Source organism: Lolium rigidum, chromosome 6 (genome assembly GCF_022539505.1).
Source record: "Lolium rigidum isolate FL_2022 chromosome 6, APGP_CSIRO_Lrig_0.1, whole genome shotgun sequence".
Classification (NCBI taxonomy): Eukaryota; Viridiplantae; Streptophyta; class Magnoliopsida; order Poales; family Poaceae; genus Lolium; species Lolium rigidum.
Window position 1 is genome coordinate 71612371 of NC_061513.1, and position 25829 is coordinate 71638199.

Here is a 25829-nt window from a genome sequence, read left to right on the forward strand (position 1 = left end):
ATTGTAGCTTTCAAACCTATTTCCATCTTCCATGCAGTGTGCAAAATTTGTGAGTAGGTTAAGCACCAGTACTGCATTAGCATAATAAGATGTAGTTCAGCACTACAAAAATCCATATAGAACTTAGAAAATTATTGATGGAAAAGGTGGTAGTAGGCTCAGGTCTGATACTGGTTTAACAAATAAAATGAAAATAAACAAACTGATTTAGAAGGAATGTACAATCGTATTTGCAAAAGTGGTAAAGTTTACCGATAAAAGATTCTCCTGATACTTGGATCATTCAACAACGGACAGCAAAGGGGTCTGCAACATCAACCATAGTGGAAAAATAACTTAGGGTCATGTTTATTCAACACAAAAATTATGTCTACCAAACAGATTATGTGACTACTTTAACTTTCTCAACTAGCACTAATTAATGAGCACTAAGGCAACAGCCAAATGGTTTCCTACGCTCCATTGTCGATTTCCTTAACAATCAGTGCATCACAGAAAAATGGAACGCAAGTGATAGATCTTGACAAGTGGCTGGTTGTGTATGACCTAGAATGCATCACATTACTAGGACCAAACTTACCAATATCCATAAGAAATAGAAGTTTGACCTGGAGACGTGCATGGTAATTATGATAGCTACCTTGCACTTACATTCCATCTATGGTCCAATGGATAGTGAGTGAAAAAAAGGTGGTACAAGGAACCCACATTAGCTTGGTTATGTGCAATACATTCCACCACTAACAAGTTCAAGGATTGAAGCTTACCCTGGATGTACATCACCAAACTGTTCAATTTGCCATCGAACAGTTCTACTATGCATCATTTTGAAAAAAAAAAATCACCACAAAGGCAACATATGAATGAAATAAAGATTTAAGCTCACAACGCATTTACTGCTAGAGGTGGAGGAGGAGGAGGAGACCGGAAGTGGAGGTGGAGGAGGAGGAGGCCAGAGGTGTGGAGGAGGAGGAAGTCACCGGAGGAGGAGTATAAGGTTGTCCATGCAGCAGTAGGAGGAGGCCGTCGGTGAGGAGAAAATGAGAAGGAAGGAGAAGTGGAGGAGGAGGGGAAGAGGAGAAGGGGATAAGTGAGGAAGGAGAAGAGGGAGATGGGCGGTTTTGCATATATAGCCTAGGTTACAGCCGACGCACCTAATATGGTGGTGCGCCGGGGGTAAATTTTAATTTTTTTTATCAAAATCTTAAAGCTGAAAAAACTTCTGTTTCTATTTTGAATTTGACGAATTCAAAAATTGTCTAAAGGACGGTAGGTAGTTGAAATCAGATAGGAAATTTCAGGGCGTTGATACATTTTGATATAAAAATAGTTTTTCATCGGAGGTCGTATGGAACCAGAATTCTCGTTTTACCGAAACATGACGCCATTTTTCATAATATATCGAAATTCATGATTTTAAAATTTTACTAAAACTAGGTGACATAATTCATGGGTATCTCGAAGGATTTTATTTTTTGAAACTTCTATCATTTCTATTATTTTTATGAAAACTAAAAAAACGATCTAGGGGATGTGGAGGGAAAATTAGAGCCGCACTTACCCCGGCGCACCAACACGTTGGTGCGCCGGCGGTAAGTGCGGCTCTAATTTTCCCCTGGCCTGGTCTTGGTTCACCCTTATCCCCGGTGCGACAGCTCGGACGTGCGCCGGCAGTAGTCGGCTATCACCGGCGACCCTAAAAACATGTGCGCTGGCGGTAGTCTACTATCACCAGCGACCCTAAAAATAGGTGCGCCGGCGGTATTTAGCACCGGCGGTATTTAGCACCGCTGCATGTCCAATTTAGAGCGCCGACGGTAACTGTGCGGCTATAGGACTTTTTCTAGTAGCGTATGGTCTGCGATGTCTATATGGTGTTAGAATGATTGACTACGTTTGTTACTGAATCCTAATTGGGCTGTTAGTACAGTGAACCTCCACCATATGGTTTCATTCCTAACCATGGTTACATTGCCTATCCAATATATTACACGACTCTACTAGGAAATACCCTGCCACCGGCGCACCATATTCCCTCATCCCCTACGCACTAGTGCATGCCGGTGGGAACATGCTGTTGGTATTGCCTTAGTATCGGTGCAACAGCCCGATGCGCCAACGGTAGCCTAGTTACCACCGGCGCGGCTGCGCACCAGGCTTGTGTACCGGAGATAAGGCCATACCACCGGCGTGTCATGAATGTGCGTCGGTGATAAGGTGTGGAACCAGTGAAGCACACTCGTGCGCCGACATTATAGGTTCTGGTGCGCCGACGGTATATTTTTGGTTTTTCCTGACTTTTTAGCATATTTATGCTATTTTGCGTTTTGCGTTTTGCTTGTTCTTAGCTGAGTTTAGCGTTTTGTTTGTTTTCGATAGATAGAACCGGCGTGCTTCATCGATGTGGCGGTGCAAAATGGGTAAAGATCAGAGGACGTCATCGACGGTTATGTCTATATTTTTTTATCCAATTGTTCCATTTCTTGTCCTCGACCGATACTTTTTAGTGCCGGTCATCCCCTCGTACCTTGCCCAATGGATATGCACCACAAAACGAGGGTCCAAATATTCTAGAATTCATAATATAGAGGATATTTTACTCAATGGGATACTTAGTGTCACAAATGCATAACTACAGGTAAAAATCACTCTTAATAAATATATATATATATATATACCAGCACTATTCTGCAACCGGTTGCAGAATAATATTCTGAGCACCGACTTGAACTTCCCTGGACACAAGGTTGAACTTCCCGGAGAACGTGGTTTAACTTTCTGTCAAACATACCTGAACTTCCCATTTTCTTCAAAGCTACTGATTCTACTTCGTGTTTCCCAACCATTTGTCGGAACTATGCAAATGATATACCGTTGGATAGATAATGAAAAACCGCAACTTTTTCATGTTCACACTTTTCAGAGAGTTCACACGGTTTAAATTTAATTTTGAAAATACGAAAACGCTTCTATATGGCCAGAAAACGAACTTTCAGTTCGGTTTTTGAATCGATTATCGAAACTGTGCAAATGATATACCGTTGGAAATATAATGAAATTGCGCAACTTTTTCATGTTTTGTGTTTTTTCAAAATCCTCACAGTTTTTGAATCATTTTGAAAATACCGAAATTTGGACGTACTTAAAAACGGGCGGACAGTAATTTGAATGCTTTGTTTCAACCGTATATCGGAATGATGCAAATGATATGGCGTTGGAAATCTATGGACTAGGCGCAACTTTCTCATTCCAGTTGTTTTCTCTAATTCCTTACAGTTTAATAGAATAACTCGAATTACTGTCCGCTTTTTTTATGTGACGGGCACCGAATGATTTTCCATGCGATTCCATGCGATATATTTAAACAATGCAAATGATATACGGTTGGAAAGGTCTCAAAATGGTGCATCTTTTTCGTATCTACCATTTTTGCCAACTCCGAACGATTTGAAAGTAATTTTAGAAGTTTTGAAATCATATTTTCGGTATATTTTGTGGGATAACGATTTGAATTTGATAGATTAGTTCCATTTATTTGTTGTAATATGTTGTAGGTAATGAAATTAGACATATACTCTACCATATAAAGCTTTTGGTGATAATGATTTAAGTGGTTGGTGATCAAATCGATGAGATTTGAACAATAGATTTCCGCCCCGTAAAAACAGAGCATTGAACTTCCCTCGACACAAACTTGCACTTTTAGGGAAATGCGGTTGTACTTCTCGACGTTGTTTCACGAAAGTGTTCAGTAAAATGACTACAAGTTTCTCATACGATGTCCATTTGAGGTCCATGACCACACAAAATGCTCAGCACAACCACGCACATCTGGACTTCCCGCGACATGTCCTTGTACTTCCTAGCCTTCATGGTTGTACTTCCTGGAAATGTTTTGATACTAGTGTGTTTTATAAAAACTAGCATGTGTGCTTCAAAATGATAATGTTAGATTGTCCCTATATTCTATTTAAGAGATTCTGTACTTCCTGGATCCTAATATTTGAACTTCACAATGTTGCTATGTGTACTTATGTGGGGGTATTTTCATGATATAATTACCGCTTGTACTTCCTGTTGTCTTCGTCTGTACTTCTCGGAAGCACTGCTCGTACTTCTTTGCAGATGACGAGATTATTTTGTTTTTTCCTACATTTGGACTTTGTCGGGTTTCTTGTAGTTCCTATATTAAGTGGGTGTATTGCTCGTGTCGAATGGTTGTACTTCTCATTCTCAAGTATATGAACTTCTTTACGTGTGATGGGATTATTATTGCTTTTTTCTATGTGAACTTATGTGAGGGTATTTTCTTTGAACAATTTTAATTCATGTAATTACTGCTTGTACTTCATGTTGTCTCCGCCTGCACTTCTCGGAATCACTGCGCGTACTTCCTCGCAGATGACGGGATTATTTAGTTTTTTCTACATTTGGATTTTGTCAATCTTCTCGTACTTCCTATATTAATTGGGTGTACTGCTCGTGTCAAATGGTTGTACTTCTCATCGTCAAGTATTTTAACTTCCTCATTGGTGACACGATTCTTTTATATTTTTTTCTACATTTTGATTTTCTCGGTTTTCTTGGACTTCTTATAATAAGTTCTTGTACTGCTCGTGTCGAATGGTTGTACTTCTAAGCATCAAGTATTTGAACTTTCTCGTGGATGAAGTGATTATTTTGTTTTTTTAACATTTGGATTTTGTCGGTTGATACGTCTCCGACGTATCGATAATTTCTTATGTTCCATGCTACATTATTGATGTTATCTACATGTTTTATGCACACTTTATGTCATATTCGTGCATTTTCTGGAACTAACCTATTAACAAGATGCCGAAGTGCCGGTTGCTATTTTACTGTTGTTTTTGGTTTCGAAATCCTAGTAAGGAAATATTCTCGGAATTGGACGAAATCAACGCCCGGGGGCCTATTTTTCCACGAAGCTTCCGGAAGTCCGAAGACGAAACGAAGTGGGGCCACGAGGCGCCGGACTACGAGGCGGCGCGGCCTAGGGTTGGGCCGCGCGGCCTGTCATCCAGGGCCCCGTGCCGCCTCTTGACTTGACCTTCCGCCTACTTATAGCCTCGCGTGACGAAACCCCCGGTACCGAGAGCCACGATACGGAAAACCTTCCGGAGACGCCGCCAACGCCGATCCCATCTCGGGGGATCCAGGAGATCGCCTCCGGCACCTGCCGGAGAGGGGAATCATCTCCCGGAGGACTCTACGCCGCCATGGTCGCCTCCGGTGTGATGTGTGAGTAGTCTACCCCTGGACTATAGGTCCATAGCAGTAGCTAGATGGTTGTCTTCTCCCCATTGTGCTATCATTGTCGGATCTTGTGAGCTGCCTAACATGATCAAGATCATCTATCCGTAATTCTATATGTTGCGTTTGTTGGGATCCGATGAATAGAGAATACTTGTTATGTTGATTATCAAAGTTATATCTATGTGTTGTTTATGATCTTGCATGCTTTCCGTTACTAGTAGATGCTCTGGCCAAGTAGATGCTTGTAACTCCAAGAGGGAGTACTTATGCTCGATAGTGGGTTCATGCCTCGCATTGACACCGGGACGAGTGACAGAAAGTTCTAAGGTTGTGTTGTGCTGTTGCCACTAGGGATAAAACATTGATGCTATGTCTAAGGATGTAGTTGTTGATTACATTACGCACCATACTTAATGCAATTGTCTCGTTGCTTTGCAACTTAATACTGGAGGGGTTCGGATGATAACCCGAAGGTGGACTTTTTAGGCATAGATGCGGTTGGATGGCGGTCTATGTACTTTGTCGTAATGCCCAATTAAATCTCACTATACTCATCATGATATGTATGTGCATGGTCATGCCCTCTTTATTTGTCAATTGCCCAATCTGTAATTTGTTCACCCAACATGCTTTGTTTGTCTTATGGGAGAGACACCTCTAGTGAACTGTGGACCCCGGTCCAATTCTCTTTACTGAAATACAATCTACTGCAATACTTGTTCTCCTGTTTTCTGCAAACAATCATCTTCCACACAATACGGTTAATCCTTTGTTACAGCAAGCCGGTGAGATTGACAACCTCACTGTTTCGTTGGGGCAAAGTACTTTGGTTGTGTTGTGCAGGTTCCACGTTGGCGCCGGAATCCCGGTGTTGCGCCGCACTACATCCCGCCGCCATCAACCTTCAACGTGCTTCTTGGCTCCTCCTGGTTCGATAAACCTTGGTTTCTTTCGAGGGAAAACTTCTTGCTGTGCGCATCATACCTTCCTCTTGGGGTTCCCAACGAACGTGTGAGTTACACGCCATCAAGCATATTTTCCGGCGCCGTTGTCGGGGAGATCAAGACACGCTGCAAGGGAGTCTCCACTTCTCAATCTCTTTACTTTGTTTTTGTCTTGCTTAGTTTTATTTACTACTTTGTTTGCTGCACTAAATCAAAATACAAAAAAATTAGTTGCTAGTTTTACTTTACTTGCTATCTTGTTTGCTATATCAAAAACACAAAAAAATTTAGTTTACTTGCATTTACTTTATCTAGTTTGCTTTATTTATTGTCTTGCACTCTATATCAAAAACACAAAAAAATTAGTTACTTCATTACTATGTCTAGCTCCGAACCTGTTACTTCTTCGCTCGAAGAATTAGTCTTCACTTTTAAACAAGGGGATGAGGAGAGTTTTAAGGATGCTTGGTCTAGAATTTTTACTTCTTATCGTAAAGCTGAACCTCAAATGACTCTAAGTTTGCTCCTTAGTAATTTTTATTTTGGTCTTATGGTTCGCTATAGATATGCTTTGGATACTTTAGTGGGAGGAGATTTCCTTCATTGCAATGGGGATCAAGCTTTTAATGCCATAAAGAAGTTGGTTGCATCACATAATTCAGCTAATAACTTTGATTCAGCCCTTACTAGCATATATAGTAGATTAAATAGTCTCGAGATAAGTACATCTCGCTTGAATGATAATTATTGCCACGTTCGTAATCGTCTTGAACAAGTTTTAGTGAACTCTAAACTCTCATTGTGGGATCCTGCTGTTAAAATTGTTATCGGTGATCGAACTCTCCATGCCTCTTCGTGATATTATGTATGAATTTTGCCTTATGCTCGAAAGTATTTATAAATCTTTGAAACTTTGGGGAGTTGATGAAGGAGGAGAAGAAATAACTCTCATTGATAACTCTACTATAATTCCTAAAGGAATAGCCGCAGGTGTGCATACAACCATTCTTGGAAGGATAATATCCATTGATTATCTTGTTATTGAAACAGGAAAACTCACACTCGGAAGATCCCTGCTGAAACTATTGGGAGCAGATCATTGATGTTGGAGAAGGCACTCTGAAATTCACCTCTATACCGGGGGGAAATCATATATTTCCTAAACCCAAGGGAAAGAAAAACAATAAGAAAGGTAAGGGTAAAGCCCAAGGTAAGGTTGACACACCATCTCTCGATAATACTTGATGCACACTTTCGCGCCTAGGCTGAAAGGCGTTAAGAAAAGCGCTTATGGGAGACAACCCATGTTTTTACCTACAGTACTTTGTTTTTTATTTTGTGTCTTGGAAGTTGTTTACTACTGTAGCAACCTCTTCTTATCTTAGTTTTGTGTTTTGTTGTGCCAAGTTAAGCCGTTGATAGAAAAGTAAGTACTAGAATTGGATTACTGCGCAGTTCCAGATTTCTTTGCTGTCACGAATCTGGGTCTACCTCCCTGTAGGTAACTCAGAAAATTAAGCCAATTTACGTGCATGATCCTCAGATATGTACGCAACTTTCATTCAATTTGAGCATTTTCATTTGAGCAAGTCTAGTGCCATTTTAAAATTCGTCAATACGAACTGTTCTGTTTTGACAGATTCTGCCTTTTATTTCGCATTGCCTCTTTTGCTATGTTGGATGAATTTCTTTGATCCACTAATGTCCAGTAGCATTATGCAATGTCCAGAAGTGTTAAGAATGATTGTGTCACCTCTGAATATGTCAATTTATATTGTGCACTAACCCTCTAATGAGTTGTTTCGAGTTTGGTGTGGAGAAAGTTTTCAAGGATCAAGAGAGGAGTATGATGCAACATGATCAAGGAGAGTGAAAGCTCTAAGCTTGGGGATGCCCCGGTGGTTCACCCCTGCATATATCAAGAAGACTCAAGCGTCTAAGCTTGGGGATGCCCAAGGCATCCCCTTCTTCATCGACAACATTATCAGGTTCCTCCCCTGAAACTATATTTTTATTCCATCACATCTTATGTGCTTTGCTTGGAGCGTCGGTTTGTTTTTGTTTTTGTTTTGTTTGAATAAAATGGATCCTAGAATTCACTTTATGGGAGAGAGACACGCTCCGCTGCAGCATATGGACAAGTATGTCCTTGGTTTCTTCTCATAGTATTCATGGCGAAGTTTCTCCTTTGTTAAATTGTTATATGGTTGGAATTGGAAAATGATACATGTAGTAATTGCTATAAATGTCTTGGGTAATGTGATACTTGGCAATTGTTGTGCTCATGATTAAGCTCTTGCATCATATGCTTTGCACCCATTAATGAAGAAATACATAGAGCATGCTAAAATTTGGTTTGCATATTTGGTTTCTCTAAGGTCTAGATAATTTCTAGTATTGAGTTTGAACAACAAGGAAGATGGTGTAGAGTCTTATAATGTTTTCAATATGTCTTTTATGTGAGTTTTGCTGCACCGGTTCATCCTTGTGTTTGTTTCAAATAAGCCTTGCTAGCCTAAACCTTGTATCGAGAGGGAATACTTCTCATGCATCCAAAATACTTGAGCCAACCACTATGCCATTTGTGTCCACCATACCTACCTACTACATGGTATTTTCCGCCATTCCAAAGTAAATTGCTTGAGTGCTACCTTTAAAATTCCATCATTCACCTTTGCAATATATAGCTCATGGGACAAATAGCTTAAAAACTATTGTGGTATTGAATATGTAATTATGCACTTTATCTCTTATTAAGTTGCTTGTTGTGCGATAACCATGTTCACTTGGGGACGCCATCAACTATTCATTGTTGAATTTCATGTGAGTTGCTATGCATGTCCGTCTTGTACGAAGTAAGAGAGATCTACCACCCTATGGTTAAGCATGCATATTGTTAGAGAAGAACATTGGGCCGCTAACTAAAGCCATGATCCATGGTGGAAGTTTTAGTTTTGGACATATATCCTCAATCTCAAATGAGAAAATTATTAATTGTTGTTACATGCTTATGCATAAAAGAGGAGTCCATTATCTGTTGTCTATGTTGTCCCGGTATGGATGTCTAAGTTGAAGAATAATCAATAGCGAGAAATCCAATGCGAGCTTTCTCCTTAGACCTTTGTACGAGGCGGCATAGAGGTACCCCTTTGTGACACTTGGTTAAAACGAGTGCATTGTGATGATCCGGTAGTCCAAGCTAATTAGGACAAGGTGCGGGCACTATTAGTACACTATGCATGAGGCTTGCAACTTATAAGATATAATTTACATGATGCATATGCTTTATTACTACCGTTGACAAAATTGTTTCATGTTTTCAAAATCAAAGCTCTAGCACAAATATAGCAATCGATGCTTTTCCTCTATGGAGGACCATTCTTTTACTTTCAATGTTGAGTCAGTTCACCTATTTCTCTCCACCTCAAGAAGCAAACACTTGTGTGAACTATGCATTGATTCCTACATACTTGCTTATTGCACTTATTATATTACTCTATGTCGACAATATCCATGAGATATATATGTTACAAGTTGAAAGCAACCGCTGAAACTTAATCTTCTTTTGTGTTGCTTCAATGCTTTTACTTTGAATTATTGCTTTATGAGTTAACTCTTATGCAAGACTTAATTGATGCTTGTCTTGAAGTGCTATTCATGAAAAGTCTTTGCTTTATGATTCACTTGTTTACTCATGTCATATACATTGTTTTGATCGCTGCATTCACTACATATGCTTTACAAATAGTATGATCAAGATTATGATGGCATGTCACTCCGGAAATTATCCGTGTTATCGTTTTACTCGCTCGGGACGAGCAGTAACTAAGCTTGGGGATGCTGATACGTCTCCGACGTATCGATAATTTCTTATGTTCCATGCCACATTATTGATGTTATCTACATGTTTTATGCACACTTTATGTCATATTCGTGCATTTTCTGGAACTAACCTATTAACAAGATGCCGAAGTGCTAGTTGCTGTTTTCTGCTGTTTTTGGTTTCAGAAATCCTAGTAAGGAAATATTCTCGGAATTGGACGAAATCAACGCCCAGGGGCCTATTTTTCCACGAAGCTTCCAGAAGTCCGAAGACGAAACGAAGTGGGGCCACGAGGCGCCCGGACTACAGGGCGGCGCGGCCTAGGGTTGGGCCGCGCGGCCCTGTCATCTGGGGCCCCTGTGCCGCCTCTTGACTTGCCCTTCCGCCTACTTATAGCCTCCGTGACGAAACCCCCAGTACCGAGAGCCACGATACGGAAAACCTTCCAGAGACGCCGCCAACGCCGATCCCATCTCGGGGGATCCAGGAGATCGCCTCCGGCACCCTGCCGGAGAGGGGAATCATCTTCCGGAGGACTCTACGCCGCCATGGTCGCCTCCGGTGTGATGTGTGAGTAGTCTACCCCTGGACTATGGGTCCATAGCAGTAGCTAGATGGTTGTCTTCTCCCCATTGTGCTATCATTGCCGGATCTTGTGAGCTGCCTAACATGATCAAGATCATCTATCTGTAATTCTATATGTTGCGTTTGTTGGGATCCGATGAATAGAGAATACTTGTTATGTTGATTATCAAAGTTATATCTATGTGTTGTTTATGATCTTGCATGCTTTCCGTTACTAGTAGATGCTCCGGCCAAGTAGATGCTTGTAACTCCAAGAGGGAGTACTTATGCTCGATAGTGGGTTCATGCCTGCATTGACACCAGGACGAGTGACAGAAAGTTCTAAGGTTGTCTGTGTCACTGTTGCCACTAGGGATAAAACATTGATGCTATGTCTAAGGATGTAGTTGTTGATTACATTACACACCATACTTAATGCAATTGTCTGTTGCTTTGCAACTTAATACTGGAGGGGGTTCGGATGATAACCTGAAGGTGGACTTTTTAGGCATAGATGCAGTTGGATGGCGGTCTATGTACTTTGTCGTAATGCCCAATTAAATCTCACTATACTCATCATGATATGTATGTGCATGGTCATGCCCTCTTTATTTGTCAATTGCCCAACTGTAATTTGTTCACCCAACATGCTTGTTTGTCTTATGGGAGAGACACCTCTAGTGAGCTGTGGACCCTGGTCCAATTCTCTTTCTTGAAATACAATCTACTCGCAATACTTGTTCAACTGTTTTCCGCAAACAATCATCTTCCACACAATACGGTTAATCCTTTGTTACAGACAAGCCGGTGAGATTGACAACCTCACTGTTTCGTTGGGGCAAAGTACTTTGGTTGTGTTGTGCAGGTTCCACGTTGGCGCCGGAATCCCTGGTGTTGCGCCGCACTACATCCCGCCGCCATCAACCTTCAACGTGCTTCTTGGCTCCTCCTGGTTCGATAAACCTTGGTTTCTTTCTGAGGGAAAACTTGCTGCTGTGCGCATCATACCTTCCTCTTGGGGTTCCCAACGAACGTGTGAGTTACACGCCATCATCGGTCTTCTTGTACTTCGTATACTAAGTGGTTGTACTTACCGTGTCAAACGATTTTAGTTCTCATCGTCAATATTTTTACTTCCTTGCGAATGACGGGATTATTTTCTTTTTTCTATATTTGGATTTTTCAGTTTTCTTTTAGTTCCTATAATAAGTGGATGTACTGCTCGTGTCAAATGGTTGTACTTCTCATCGCCAAGCATTCTAATTTCTCCACGAATGACGGTATTATTTTATTTTTCTTTATTTGTTTTTAGTCGTTTTTCTTGTACTTCTTATATTAAGTGGATGTACTGCTCGTGTCGAATAGTTTTACTTCTCAGCTTCAAGGATTTTGTTATTTTGTTGTACTTTTTATATTAAGTGGGTGTACTGCTCGTGTCGAATGGTTGTACTTTTCAGTATCAAGTATTTGAACTTCCCGCGAATGACGGGATTTTTTTTTCTACATTTGGTTATTAGGCATTTTTTCTTGTACTTCTTATATTATGTGGGTTTACTGCTAGTTTCGAATGGTTGTACTTCTCAACTTCAAGTATTTAAACTTCCCCACGAACAACGAGATTATTTTATTTTCTACTTTTGGTTTTTAGTTGGTTTTTTGTCCTTGTTTTATTAAGCGGGTGTAGTTCAGGTTGTAAGTGGCAGCGGTGTCCAATGGTCCCACATGTGCCGCCCGCGAAAAAACACCTAAGGCACACCCGCCACGAGACCTGGAGTCATGGAATCCCACCAGTGGAACCGTGTACCAAGGCGATGCGGAGGTCGTCGATGTAGCATCGCGAAGGCGGCCAACGAGAGGTATTCCCGGGACGGCGGAGATCCTAGGCACAATCGGGAGGTTGGGGCGGGGACGCGAGGCCCGAGTCGTTCGCGGGATTTCTATTCGGCCTACGATGACGGCCGGAGGTCATGGAAGCATGGGTGCGGTCGCAGGTAGGGAAAGCTGGTTGCAGAATATGTACTTCCCAAAAATGAATTTAATTACAATTGGTTCTCGAAAGTTACATGTACCACATGAAGGATGCAGCCGTTCTACCAACGATGGAGACATTTATACTTTCTTTTTTTTTGGATGCTTTCAGTTTTGACAAAAAATTGAACATACGAACCACAAATGAACAAACATGGTTGCCTCCATGGATGTCCATTGCCAAGCAATTTTACTTCCACCATACTGTTAGCAAAATACAATGTATCACCCCCAAATGGAAAAAGCAGGAAATAAAGTGTGTGGTTAACTGCCCTAGGATCGATTTTGTACTTCTATCAACAAAAAAGAATTATACTTCCGCCCATCTAAAAAAGAAACTGTAGTGCCTGGGCATGGTGTCGGCCATCGTTGGCCGTGGCAAATGCCATCAGAAGCTCTGTCCAGAGTTGTGGCGGAAGAGGTGGGTGTAAGGGTGGCTACCGAATCCCAGGAAAAACGGCGGCCGGGCCCAACGCCGGAGATCGAGCGAGTCAATGCGGAGGTCCGGAATAGGGGTAGCAGGAGAAATCGATCGGTGGAGTGGGGGCTCGCGCTGACAGCGGCACTGCCTGATGGTGCACGCCGGCTAGGGAGCGAAGCAGAGGCCCGCCGCCGCAGGGATGATGGGATACCGCAGCCCACGGGGAAGAAAACCCCACACTGGCCGCGGGGAAGAACGGCCTCGAGCGCGGTTTTCGGATCTCCTGGTGATGACACGTGGACCACCAGGCGACAGCACGCGACCATCTCCAGGCGGCGGCAAGGGGACCCTTCAGGCGGCGGCGCGGGGGCCCTTCATGAGGAGGCGCGCTAGTACTAGAGGCGGCGGCGGGGGGGATTTGATGCGGCGGCGCGGTGGCATCTTGGCGGCGGCGCGCGAGACCTCTAGGCGGGGGCGCAGCGGCCATCTAGGCTGGCGGTGGGGGTGGCCGGAGGCGGGGAGCACGGGAGCTCGTGCGTGGTGGGTGCCTAGGTGGGGGTTAGTGCGTGAGCAGGTCAGGTTGGTGGGGGTTGGTTTTTATCCGATCACACTCGGTCCGCGCCTATATAGGTGAGATGGTGCTCAAAATATTATTTTGAGCACCGGTTTCAGAATAGTGCGACCCTATATATATATATATATATATATATATAGGATAAATACTTCCTACCCCTGGGTGTAACTACACCCACGTCTCATATACTACCATACGGAAGTATATAACATACTTTATTGGTTTGAGTATGTTCGTACACTATATCTAAGATACTCCATGCCAACTTTGGTAAAAAAAATTTAAATACACCCATAGTTTGCACTATATATATAAAATACATGCATATTTATACGTAAAGAAATAGTGTACGTAAAAAAGTGTACATACTACCTACAAGTAGTATATATACTACCAAAATATTCTTATATATACTTCATACTACATGTATATACTCTTCGGTATGATAGATACTACCTAGATTGTGTGAAACACACGTGGGAGTAACTACACCCGGGTGTAGCATGATTATGTCCTATATATATATATATATGTGTGTGTGTGTGTGTGTGTGTGTGTGTGTGTGTGTGAATTTCATACAATGCCTACCTAATGGAGGGTTGAGATGATCATATAGTGTTACCGTTTAGGACTAGTAAATTGCACCCTAAAAAGCCTTCTTTGTAAAAGTTGAATAGCACGGATGATAACCAGTATAGACGCCCTAAATTGCGTCCACAGGGTAAAACCGCCAATTTGGTGCGCCCGCGTCGGGCGTCGGAAAATAGTGCTCAAATGGACCGCGAAAATAGAGCGCGCCGGTAAAAAAATTCCATTGCGCGCAATTTGCGGCCCATCATGTTGGGTATTTGGTGCACGTGGGACTGCGCGCGGTAAAAGAAAAGGAGAGCGCACGAAAGCCAACTCTGCCACTACTCAATCCTCCATCCCCTTCTCCTCCGGCGACTTCCTCGCGCCTACTAGCCGACTCCGATATGAAAAATCGACGACACACCACTCCCCCTGCAGCCACCGCGCATCCAGGCGGCCGAATCTCCTATCAGGTGACACCAAATCGCCACGTGCACTTCCCCGCACCCGGAGTGCCCGCAAGGTGCTCGGAGGTATGCGGTGCGACTTGTCCGTCTTGGATTAGATTTTTTAGTTCGTTTATTGAATGTTGGTGCACTTCCCGCATAGATGAGTTCTTTATATGATTCATCCGATGAGGAATGCGAAAATCAAGAAGGAGAAGGAGAAGGAGAAGAAGAAGGAGAAGACATGGAAATTCTATGGGCTATGCTCGCAAACAAGAGGCTGAAGCATGGTGGTTTTGTTCTTGGTTGACAAAATTTGTTGCGGGAGAGGATCAAAGGACACAAGAAGTTGATGCGCAACTATTTTGCGAAGGATACCACATTTTTAGAAAGCTATTTTCATCATCGTTTTTGGATGAGCATCAACTTGTTCAAGCGAATCGCAGAGGAGCTCAAGAAGTACGACAAGTTCTTTCAGTAACGGAGGATTGCCGCCGTACAACTTGGGTATAGTACGGAGCAAAAAGTCACCTCTGCTTTGCGTATGTTGGCATACGGGACACTAGCTGATCTAGTTGATGACCATTTGATGATGGGTGAGAGCCAAGCTATGAAGTGTATGAAGCGCTTTGTCGTTGGAATTGTGAAGGTGTTCGGCGAGGTTTATTTGAGAGCGCCCACTGAAGAAGATACGGCAAGGCTTCTTGAGTTCAACAAGAATTGTGCATTTTCAGGTATGTTTGGTTTCATTAATTGCATGCACTAGAGTTGGAAGAATTTTCCAACCACATGACATGGACAGTTTAAAGGCCACAAAAAAGGATTTCACTATAATCCTTGAAGTTGTAGCTGACTTGAAATTTGGATTGGGCCTGGTTTTTTTGGATGGCCTGGTACGTTGAACTACACAACGTTATCCAATGGTCACCCTTCATGAAAAGTATTGCATTGGGTGAAAATCCACCGATTCACTTTGAAGCCAATGGGAGCACATACGACTATGGGTACTTCCTAGCCGACGATATCTATTCAAAGTGGCAAATATTTGCGAAGCCAGTTCACAAACCATCTGGTAAGAAACAAGTTCAATTTCATAATAATGCATAAGCGGCGGCAAGGAAAGATGTTGAGAGAGTATTTGAGATTTTGTAAGTCCAATTTTCTATTGTGAGAGGAGCGGCTAGATTTTGGGATCAAGACATCCTTCGGTATATCATGAATGCATGTGTAATCATGCATAACATGATCATCGAGGATAAGCGTGGTCAAGACAATTACTACTTGCACTATAAGTTGATGGGCTGCTCAGTTCGAGTGGGTAGGAGAGAAGAGAGAGTGGCCAAGTTTATTGCCTCCTACAAAGCTATTCGGAACGAGGATGCTCATCTTCATCTACATGGTGGACATGGAATCGGCAACACTAATTTTATCTTATTTGTAGTTGTTTTATTTTATTGATCCGCAATTTGTTCCATTGACAATAAATCATTTGATTGTGTTGTAATAATATCAAAACTATTTATGTTTCATTTATTTGGTTGTGTTTGATCTTCCTAGTGCAATATTTTTTGTTGATTTCTGTTTGTGGATGCTCCAGCGCACTATATTTTACAGCGCCTGGAAAAGACATGTTTTGCGCACGCTATTTCTGGAGCGCCTGGTAAACCTATTTAGTCCTCCGCGCACTAAAACATGAAATCTAGCGCTATAAACTAATTTTAGCGCGCGGCGCGATTGCATGTCATGTCTGTTGGAGATGCTCTAAGATTTCAAAAAATGTCAAAGAGATTTTTTTAATATCGTTAAGAAGCTTTTCAACAAATGTATCAAATCAGACACGCTCACACAACTAGCCAGACAAATGGGGGTATAGGGTAGAGTTGCGCTCGATCAGTAGCATTTCGGGTAACCAAGAGGAGGCGGAGGAAGCAGATTGGGGGCTGGACCGTTGAGCACCTCAAATACCATCCCCAGCCCCAACGGCAGGTGAGCATCCAAGTGACAGTGCATGAACCACATACCTGCACAAAACATTTATCACAATATGTTCCTTCACTAACCGAAGTCTCGCGCCAATTCCAAGGAATAATCAATCAGTTTGGCACCCTCACCTGGATTGTTCGCCGTGAACCGTATCACGGCCCACCCGCCGCCGGACACGGCGACCGTGTTGCGCACCTGTGGGTTCACGAGGTTGAACGCACCCCTTTCTCTTGGGTCGAACCTCCCGAGCCCCTGCGCCAGCACGAAGAAATTGAACCCGTGCAGGTGGATCGGGTGGCTCTCTGTACCAAGGTTGTTTCTGTACGCCCTGCTCTGCAACACTACCTCCACCACTTCGTTGTACATTACCTTCATCACGGACGTCGCCTTCCTGGTCACTGGCACCGCCGGTGGAGACATCGGGAAGTCCTCGGAGTAAACGGCTGGAAGACCGTCGTATAGCGCCTCAAGGAGAGACACGTTCTTGGAGAACTGGAACGAGTACCCGTTCATGGATGCCACGAGCGCGAAATTCTGGCATTTCGTCTGGTCCGGCGCGCACGGCTCCTGGTCCAACCCGAACTCCACCACCAGGCTATGGTTCACCGTTGTTGGCACGGCCTGGTCGCCCGGCCGGGCAAGGCCGGTGAGAGACCAGTAGAAGGTACCGGCGGTGACGATGTCATTGTGGGCCGGCATGGCTGGCATGGAGGCAACGGTGTTGTTCAGTGCCTTGGTGTACCTGATGATGCCCGTGGCGGTGCCGGTGTTGAAGGGTATCGAGACGGTCTTGCTGTCAAACACTTTGGCCACCATGTAGTACAGTCCTGGCGGCGCCGACGTGGTCATGAGGGCATCCACCGTTTGCCCTGGCGAGATCACGATGATATCGGTGGCGTATGGGTCGGTGTAGCTTGCATCGACGGCGACCACGGTGAAGTTGTGGCCAGCCAACTTGAAGAAGAGCTCAACATTGACAGCGGCGTTGATGATCCGGAGGAGGTATGTCTTGTTGGACGCCACCTCCATTTCGTAGACACCGGCACCTAATATATCCCGGTTTCAGGCAGTTAGGATTGAGCTGTGTTCAATTTCAATTATAAATTTTAAGCTAGGTCCGTGGAGTTCTACCTTTGCAGGGAGTCTGGTCCCCTGGCTTGCCGTTGATGGTGAGCGCGTCCGAAATAGCCGGTCCTAGGCCGGTCAAGTGCGCATCGATCTCAACATCGTTCACATTTTTGTTCCACCATTCGCCTATGAAAGAATTGTATACAAACATTTCATGGTAATTGGCAAATAAATACACTGGAGTAGGAACAATGTGCTTGCACTTAAACAGAAGTTTCTATTTGTAGTTTTTTTTTTCTGAAAGGGGGGCATTTTCCGATCACTGCATCGACCGACGCATACAACGTTTTATTGAGTTATTGAATAGCGTTTACAATTTGCCAATCACAACTGGTTGAATCATGAATGAACCACTTAAAAATAGCAAAACGGTACATGTGGCGTTAGACAAAAGTTTCTTTTTTTGCAGCTAAACAGAAGTTTGTTTAAATCCAATTGTATCATTTTTTAAAGCCAGTTGTATCATTTGCTTAAAGCTAAACAAGAGTATATGTTTGTGGAATCGCGTTAGCTTACATCATACCAAGTATTATTGGAATTTCTCCATACGGCACCGTGAACGGGTAGCCAGCAGTGCCATTTCTGGGCTTTATGATGAGCGCGCCGTGGATGGTGGCCCGGAGGAGCGAGGAATGGGCGTGCCACCACAGGGTTCCCTCCTGGCCCGTGATGTTGAATTGGTACGTGAAATTGCCAGAAGGCTGTATGGAGCAATCCGTTATCAGGTACGCCCCGTCGGCCCAGCCATTCAGCAATTGAAATATGCCGTGCCTGCAATTAACGAACAAATGATGATCCACTCGTTCGACGCCAAAACACGACCTAATTTGCAAGCAGGAGGAGCAGGAAGCTTTGAGACTTACCAATGGACGGATAATGAGTACGGCGATTCGTTCACAACGTGGACGACCACTGTATCTCCTTCGTTGGCCTCTATGGTCGGTCCGGGCAACTGCTTGTTCGCCGTGTATATCACACTCTTCGTGCAAAGCTGAGAGATGTTCATGGCACCCACCTGAATTAACATGGAATGTCCTCATGGTCACTTGTAGCTATGCTTAAGTATGGCCTGAAAGCTGCAACTGATATGTCAAACTAAAGCAGCTATTGGTACGAGAAACTTACGTTGAAGGTGTGCTCCACGACTGCCGCGCCGGCCATCGCCGTGCACAGAGTCAGCACGAGAGGCACGATCATGGCTACCGCCGGCTCCATGACCCAATTCCTGGGTAACAACTGGTGGAATAAACAAGCTACACTATAAGCTCCTGGCCTGGATGACCTTATATATATGCAGATACCCAGTTGCTACTAACTGGAACTCATCGTACCTGGAACAACTCTCGCTAGCGTCTAATGATCCAATTGATGACCCATAGCGTGAGAGCTTGTGCTAACGATGCCAGACTGCGACAGCAATATACAAAAAGTCAATAACGCTGCGCTATACTACCTTGTCGCATGCATGTACTACTTCAACAGTTACTTAGCCTTAGGTCGTGAGGGAGCTGTTTGAACTAAGATACCTCTTGCCGTCGTTTCCTTTTTGTTTTAAGCGCCCGCACTTTCTTCTCAGTACTTCGGTAGGAAAGTTCTACTAATAGACCAGATAGGATCATAGGCACCGCCCGTTTCACCCACGTCAAGTCGTCGGCGGTAGCGGGCGATTTCAAAGGATCAAAAGTGCCCGTCACAACCCTGTGAGCATTTGACTTGATCGTGATGGTTTTTATTAAGCAAAACATGATCATTTTTCAGTGCTGATGTTTCCCCAGGAAGTCTTATGGTTTGATTTAGTTACAAAACGCACAAGTGCGTCATTCTTCTTCTTTTTCTTTGTGAGGAAATCAGTGTACCATTCGGCCCGTGTGCATCTTCTTGCGTAGAGGCCAGTTATGATTCTTCGCCGATGTACTGCCGGGGCCTTTGATGATGCGATATAAAATTCTCTTTCTTAACTGCTATTTTTTTGGCCAAACCCAATGGTTGCATGGCCGCAAGCCAAAGAACATTGCTCCGCCTATCTTTGCTTTTTTTTCGAAATGGGGAATAAAACCCCGGCTTCTGCATCATGATGATGTACGCGGCCTTTTATTAAGATAAGAGTATTACAAAAGTTATTACATCTCAAGCGTTACCGAGGATTGATACAAGAATCAACCATCGAAAGAAACAAAGCACCAATAGACTACAGAAAACTGTATCCATCAAAGTAGCCGCCAGCCAGCTGGCACAAGATATCCTGAGCGACCGTCAGAAGCCATGTGCATCCAGTAACCATAGCATCCCGCTGTCCCTCCGGTGACAGTAGAGCCCACAACTGAACCCAATGTGCCATCGTATGGATAACCTGCAAAAAATGAAAAGATTGTTTTTTGTTAAAAATGATGTCATTCCCCGCCCTCCATATAGCCCAACATAAGGCCGAGACTCCAACCCGGATGAAAGCCTTAGATTGTCTATCAACTCCATTTAACCAATTGCCAAACATATTTGTAATATTGGTCGGAGGTGGAAGAGCAAAGGTAAAAGTGACCGTGCACCAAAGTAATTTAGCTAAAGGGCAAGTGATGAAGAGGTGTTCAATAGTCTCCTGTTCTCCACAGAAAACACATTTTGTACACCCATTCCACCGTCTTTTAGCTAAACTAGATGACCCGTTGCGCTATCGCGCAAATGGCGGAATCAAGTCAGAATTTAAACCATAAGTTCTACCTTATTTTAATATTAAGAATTAACTCGAAATTTAAGTACTTTAATATCTTGCGGACACAACATTCTATCAAGGTGCCATAGTAAGATATGACAATTTAGTACGATTTCGCACTAATATTTTCAGTTTTTATGTTTTTGTATAAGCTCCTCCACTAAATTATGGTTATTGTACCAAAAGAGGGAGCATTGTAAAAGAAACATGAAAGGATAATTACTAATTTCAAGATAAATGTATCTACTTCAAGACAAAAGAGTTGATACCACATTTTTTATGGTTAGAAGTGTCAATTTTGAAAGCATATCTGATATTGGGTTATGTGTGCGCTTCCACTTTTACGTTCTGATCGTGCTTGATGTACTAATATTGTTGTTAGGAAAAACACGGTGAAAGACATATTGGTGGTTCTCTTGAATCTTGTTCTACTAACGAAGAATATTTGAACCAATCAGTTGCAGGCATTATGAAAAGTATTTATGTTGTAGCATGTAACCAAACAAAATGACATACAATGGAAGACCTTTAAAAAAATTGAAGTGTAGTCTCAAGTATCAAATAAGTGATATAGTAATGATATAAATAATAGGTAGGATTCAAAGCATCGCATTCCCTTTGGAAATGAATCGCACTTCTGTTGAATGTAAGATCAATTCCCAAATTGCTCATTTGGGCAGCATTCGTGCAGGTGAGTGCTTATTTGAAACATATTCGTGTAGCTGAGTGCCAAGCTGAGTGCTAGAATCGATATGGAATTAGAAAGGGTGTGTCACTTACGCATATATGAGGGTTGGTCCTAAAATGATTGGGATAAATCGGCTCCTTGTTCTCCGTTGTCTTGAGAAGAGAATTCTAATTATTTTGTAATAGAGGTAAATAAATTAGTGGTGGTTATTAATTTTCGAGGCATATACTATAACCAATAATGCAAGGAAATAGAAAAAATGTCCCTAACGCCACTTGGGATGATGGTCCAATTTTCATACCGGCTCCATATAAGAAGGATTGAGATCAAAGCAGCTCCATATAAGAAATGGATTGAGATCAAAGCGTCCCCTAGAAAAAATAATGAAATCTCCTAAGCGGAATGATATAAAATTATTCATCTTGCATCACCACACTCCTTCCGCTTGACAGACGATCAACCAGATTCAGAGGATGAACATAGATCATAGAATACTCATGGGAAGGAGAAACTTCATAACTCCATAGCTCTTGGAGCGCATGCTTCCGACAAGTTTAAATGGTTCAACATTTCTAGCATATTTTTCGGCTTGTCACATACACATATGGAATCAGCATGACGCACCGAATGCTTAGCACACTCATGGATTGAGGATGGTAACATGCTCCACCCTTTGAAGCATGTGGTATGGTGAAGGAACAAGCAACATCTCCACTATTTCACAAATGTTAATAAGCCATCTGAAAAATAATTGCCCTTATACTTTGCTACAAATAAGAATACATGGAAAACTCATTTGCTTCATTTGCCACAACTGAGTCAAATAATCATGGAGCGGCGAGACAGTGGCAGGATGCAGTATCTTGGTGCTTGATACTATCTTTCTACTATCTTTTTTGAACAAGGCCACTAAAGTAATCTGCAGAATAGATATACAGATAAGAAACTAAACACAGAGCAATCATAGAAATGGGTAGCCAACAACAACAAAATTCTAAACGGGTAACCATAAAAATTTATTTGAATCATACAATCCCCGTAGGCAAGCTGATGGAGTTCAGAAAAATAGCTCAGCTCAGATTTGTACATGTACACTTCATGAGTAAACCTAGTAGATAATACAAAATATTACAGGCTGCTCACCATGGTATTGAAACGAGTATTGGTCCATTCCCAACTTGAACCTAAAGCTACATATGGGTAAGTTGAAGGCCTGAAGCAAGGCATAAATCAATAATATGATGCTTGTTCCAGTAAGCAAACAAGACAAAAAAAAACTAAACTAAATACTATTTTTATTGGTTTCATGTGAGAGCCAACTCCTACAGTTCTGTTTTATTCCCATAGAGCAGAGATGTCATCAGAGTTATTTAACTAACCGGTTAATACATAGCAAGTATAGGCAACCAATATGACTAAGCATTATGCTATTAAAATGGGAATATATATCAATTATGGTGATTCAAAAGATTTTCCTCATCTACGGAGAACAGAACCTTGACCATATCAAGAATATTTCTAGTGTTGGATCTCCGTTTGCACAAAACAAAATGATAATAGCCTGGGTGGGAATAGTTTCTCCATCAAGATTACCTATTTATCCAAGGGGTTTCCTAATAAAGGTTTAGTTTTGTATCAAAATCCTACCTTTCAGGTACAAGCATACATCTATAAAATTTATGAAATTCAAAAGAGAAGCATAAAAGCGAGTATACTCAGGGAGCATGACCTGGCTGGGCCGACTTATCGAGCTGCAACACATGCCGTTGTGTCACCCCAACCAACGGCATATCTTCTCCGAATGAATAGTGAATAAAATTTCATTGGACCAGATAGCAAAATAAGTAGTTCAATACTAAGAATTGGTTGTAAAGGGGAAACATAGGTTCAGTAGTATTTCACAGAAAAAGCAAAAGCACCTCCAAGAACGAAAGAAAATAAACCTCGATATTCGGCTGTACATTTTGACATGGGCACACGGCCTCAGCTTCGTTTCTCCTTCCACCATTTCAAATCCACCAGCACCGTCCAAATTCCTTACAACAAAGCTTTATTATCCCAGCATAAATAGACATACCAGGCATCACTGAACTACTGCTCAAGGATGTGCTCTTCCTCTTTCTCTGCACATCTATACTTGACGCCTTGATGCCCAGGTAGTCCAATTACACTGACCAGTAATCCTCCATGCTCCTGTAAGACTTGTTTCTCATTATAAGCATGCATGTGTTATATCAAAAATAAGCAAGGACAAACCAACCAACCCAACACGGAAAAACCACATAACTCAGTATGAGCAAAATAATCATCTAAGGGGCGAAAAGAACATAACACAAGGGGCGGCCACCGGACATAGTCCTGTATAGCCAAAATAGCAATTCTCGGAACCATAGAATTCTGCACATGTATCATATATAATTCATGGATCAGCAGTGTGGCTTCTTCGTAGAATATAAATGCGAAGAGAACAAGCAAGACAAATAGTACAATAGGGCTCTGCATATCATGGATCAGAATCAATGAATTCCCACCTTGTAATAATCAAGCTCTCTAAAAAGCAACATGTGTGAATGGTTATGTGTGAATGGTTACCTTGGCAGCATTGCTCCGCAAGAATTCGACAGGTAAGGATGGCTGCTCATGTTCTTGCCAAGAGGATAAATTTCAGGCTATCAGTGTGCCACCAGGATCAATGAAGAACTCTGAAGAGTCACCAAAACTTGCAAAATGTGGCTCCATTTTCAAAGTACTACATAGCCTTGTTGTCAACAATGAGCTCACCAAGTGGCTCGAATAGGCTTTAGCAATGGAAGATCTTAAATGTCATGTACTCCATCCGTTCCTTTTTAATTGACTCGAATTTAATACAAACTTATACTGAATCTGAGTCAATTAAAAAAGAACGGAGGGAGTATTAGTTTTCATGTAGCTGGAACACATGTAGAGGAATCAAAGCTTCTGAGTTGATTTACCTCAAGCTACCTTAGCCCTTGTATTTGTCATCAGAGTAAACTTGAGTCTCTAGGGTCCAACCAGGTCTTCAGGTCATCACATAATCAAAATTGAAATTCCAGTGTCCAACTCCTCACTGCATAAAACCTGAAGCGCTCACACCCAAACAGCATGTTCGACCTGCACATGGTCCATAGTAACAAAATCACTTCAGAGCCGCAATGACATAGGGAAGAGTTGAACCAATTTATAGCCAACACATGAAAAATTGCCACGCAAACACTATCTTTCAGAAAAGCTCAACTTCATGATATGGGAAAGTTCAGCCAAGAAACAACAACAAAGATATTATTTCTATTAGCTGGCAAAGAAGCCATCAGAAGCAAAATGAAAGACCCCCATAATAAATATAGATTGGACGCATCTGAGTAGCTGGCCTCATATTCAATTAATTTCTAAAAACTAAAAATGCAAATTTTAATACCAACTGAACTTTTTGCAATTTTTATATATAAATTTACTACAATAGAGAGAAACAAAGTACCATATTTGTTCCTTTTAAGGATAAATCTATTTTATAAAAAACAATAGAAAGAGGCACATTGGTGTGCATCTGCTTGGTCATCTGCACCATACATCAGTGTGCATGTCAGGCAAGCATATAAACGCCCCATATTATCTATCTTTTCTCACCAAGCCAATTGCAACAACAACGATCAAGATATGCACAATTTACTAAAATGCACCCAGTGAATTTAAGTAATACATTAATTCTCTAAGAACTACACAATAATTCTTTCACTGCAATCCAATCAAGTAAGATATATGTGTCTGTAGAAGGGTACCATGTTACTCAACAGGATTCAGTTGAACAAAAAATAAGAACAGAAAGTAGGCAGGCAAATGGTCGTGGTAGAAGCACAGTACAAGCATAATTATTCCAGCTTCATAAGTTCCTAGCATATTCATTTCTTTAGTCAGCCCAAAGCATATATTTAAATGCAGAGAATACAAAAAATTTATCAGTACCGAAATCAGAGGCCAGGCCATCTGAATAAGCCTTCGCTGAAATATTAATGAATTCAGAGATACGCCAAAACTATGCTCTCAATTACATGATAAAATATAAGCAGACTTCCAATTATTACAATAGTTAAGTGATAATAAGGTAGTAGGATAAATAAAAAAATATTGAAGCCAAATCCACCACAGAATTAGCAGCATTGACGGAACAATGAAAAATATGAAAAAAAGGACTTGGGAGAGGTCAAGGGGACGAGAATGATACCAAAACATGAAACCTCTCTCTCTCATGGCGGACTCATCATTCGTGGAGACTCGCAGGTCCACATCCCCTTGTCAATGTCAACAAAGCTGAAATTTTTGTAACTTGCTACCAATAATGAATACAAGGAGAACATGGAAGATTTAGTGCAATAAATATGAAACATGAATTTCCCAACTATACAGATTATTACATGGCCTGGACAAGTATGGTGTCTGAGGCCGTACCGATCCTTGCAATAATATCTAGTTAATTTTTTTTTTGGAAATGTCTCGATAAAAAACTCCTAGCAAATGAGACCAGGAACAAAAGGATAGAAGAAAGTGGAAACAATATACCTTCAAATATATGGCTTACTCAAGTTTTTGAATATCCCTTTACTCCTCTTCAGCTGCAGCTACCACAATCTCCTTATCTCTAAAGGCAAAGAGTACAGAATAAG

The 25829-nt window shown here is 42.1% G+C and overlaps 2 protein-coding genes across 2 annotated transcripts; both read right to left on the bottom strand.

The window, feature by feature from the left end:
• Positions 1-16534: 16534 nt before the first annotated feature.
• LOC124662788 (laccase-8-like) lies at positions 16535-18970 on the bottom strand. Its single transcript, XM_047200582.1, has 6 exons — positions 18881-18970; positions 18619-18770; positions 18279-18526; positions 17759-17881; positions 16756-17673; positions 16535-16665 (listed from the first exon to the last, which is right to left on the bottom strand). Exons 1-6 carry the CDS (start codon positions 18968-18970, stop codon positions 16535-16537), a joined length of 1662 nt encoding a protein of 553 aa, XP_047056538.1.
• Positions 18971-21992: 3022 nt separating this feature from the next.
• Positions 21993-25416, bottom strand: LOC124662789. Its single transcript, XM_047200583.1, has 6 exons — positions 25360-25416; positions 25132-25201; positions 24250-24282; positions 22647-22711; positions 22294-22363; positions 21993-22069 (listed from the first exon to the last, which is right to left on the bottom strand). The coding sequence occupies exons 1-6, from the start codon at positions 25414-25416 to the stop codon at positions 22038-22040; spliced, it is 327 nt and encodes a 108-aa protein (XP_047056539.1). The 3' UTR covers positions 21993-22037.
• Positions 25417-25829: the final 413 nt, after the last annotated feature.

Coding starts and splice junctions, on each gene's coding strand:
- LOC124662788 (XM_047200582.1), bottom strand. CDS start 18,970: ATGGAGCCGGCGGTAGCCATGATCGTGCCTCTCGTGCTGACTCTGTGC. Junction 18,527..18,618: donor TACTCATTATCCGTCCATTG/GTAAGTCTCAAA, acceptor CGTTAATTGCAG/GCACGGCATATTTCAATTGC. Junction 16,666..16,755: donor GTTCACGGCGAACAATCCAG/GTGAGGGTGCCA, acceptor TGTTTTGTGCAG/GTATGTGGTTCATGCACTGT.
- LOC124662789 (XM_047200583.1), bottom strand. CDS start 25,416: ATGAGAGAGAGAGGTTTCATGTTTTGGTATCATTCTCGTCCCCTTGAC. Junction 25,202..25,359: donor GTCCCCTTGACCTCTCCCAA/GTCCTTTTTTTC, acceptor TTGAGAGCATAG/TTTTGGCGTATCTCTGAATT. Junction 22,070..22,293: donor ATACTCGTTTCAATACCATG/GTGAGCAGCCTG, acceptor TCTATTCTGCAG/ATTACTTTAGTGGCCTTGTT.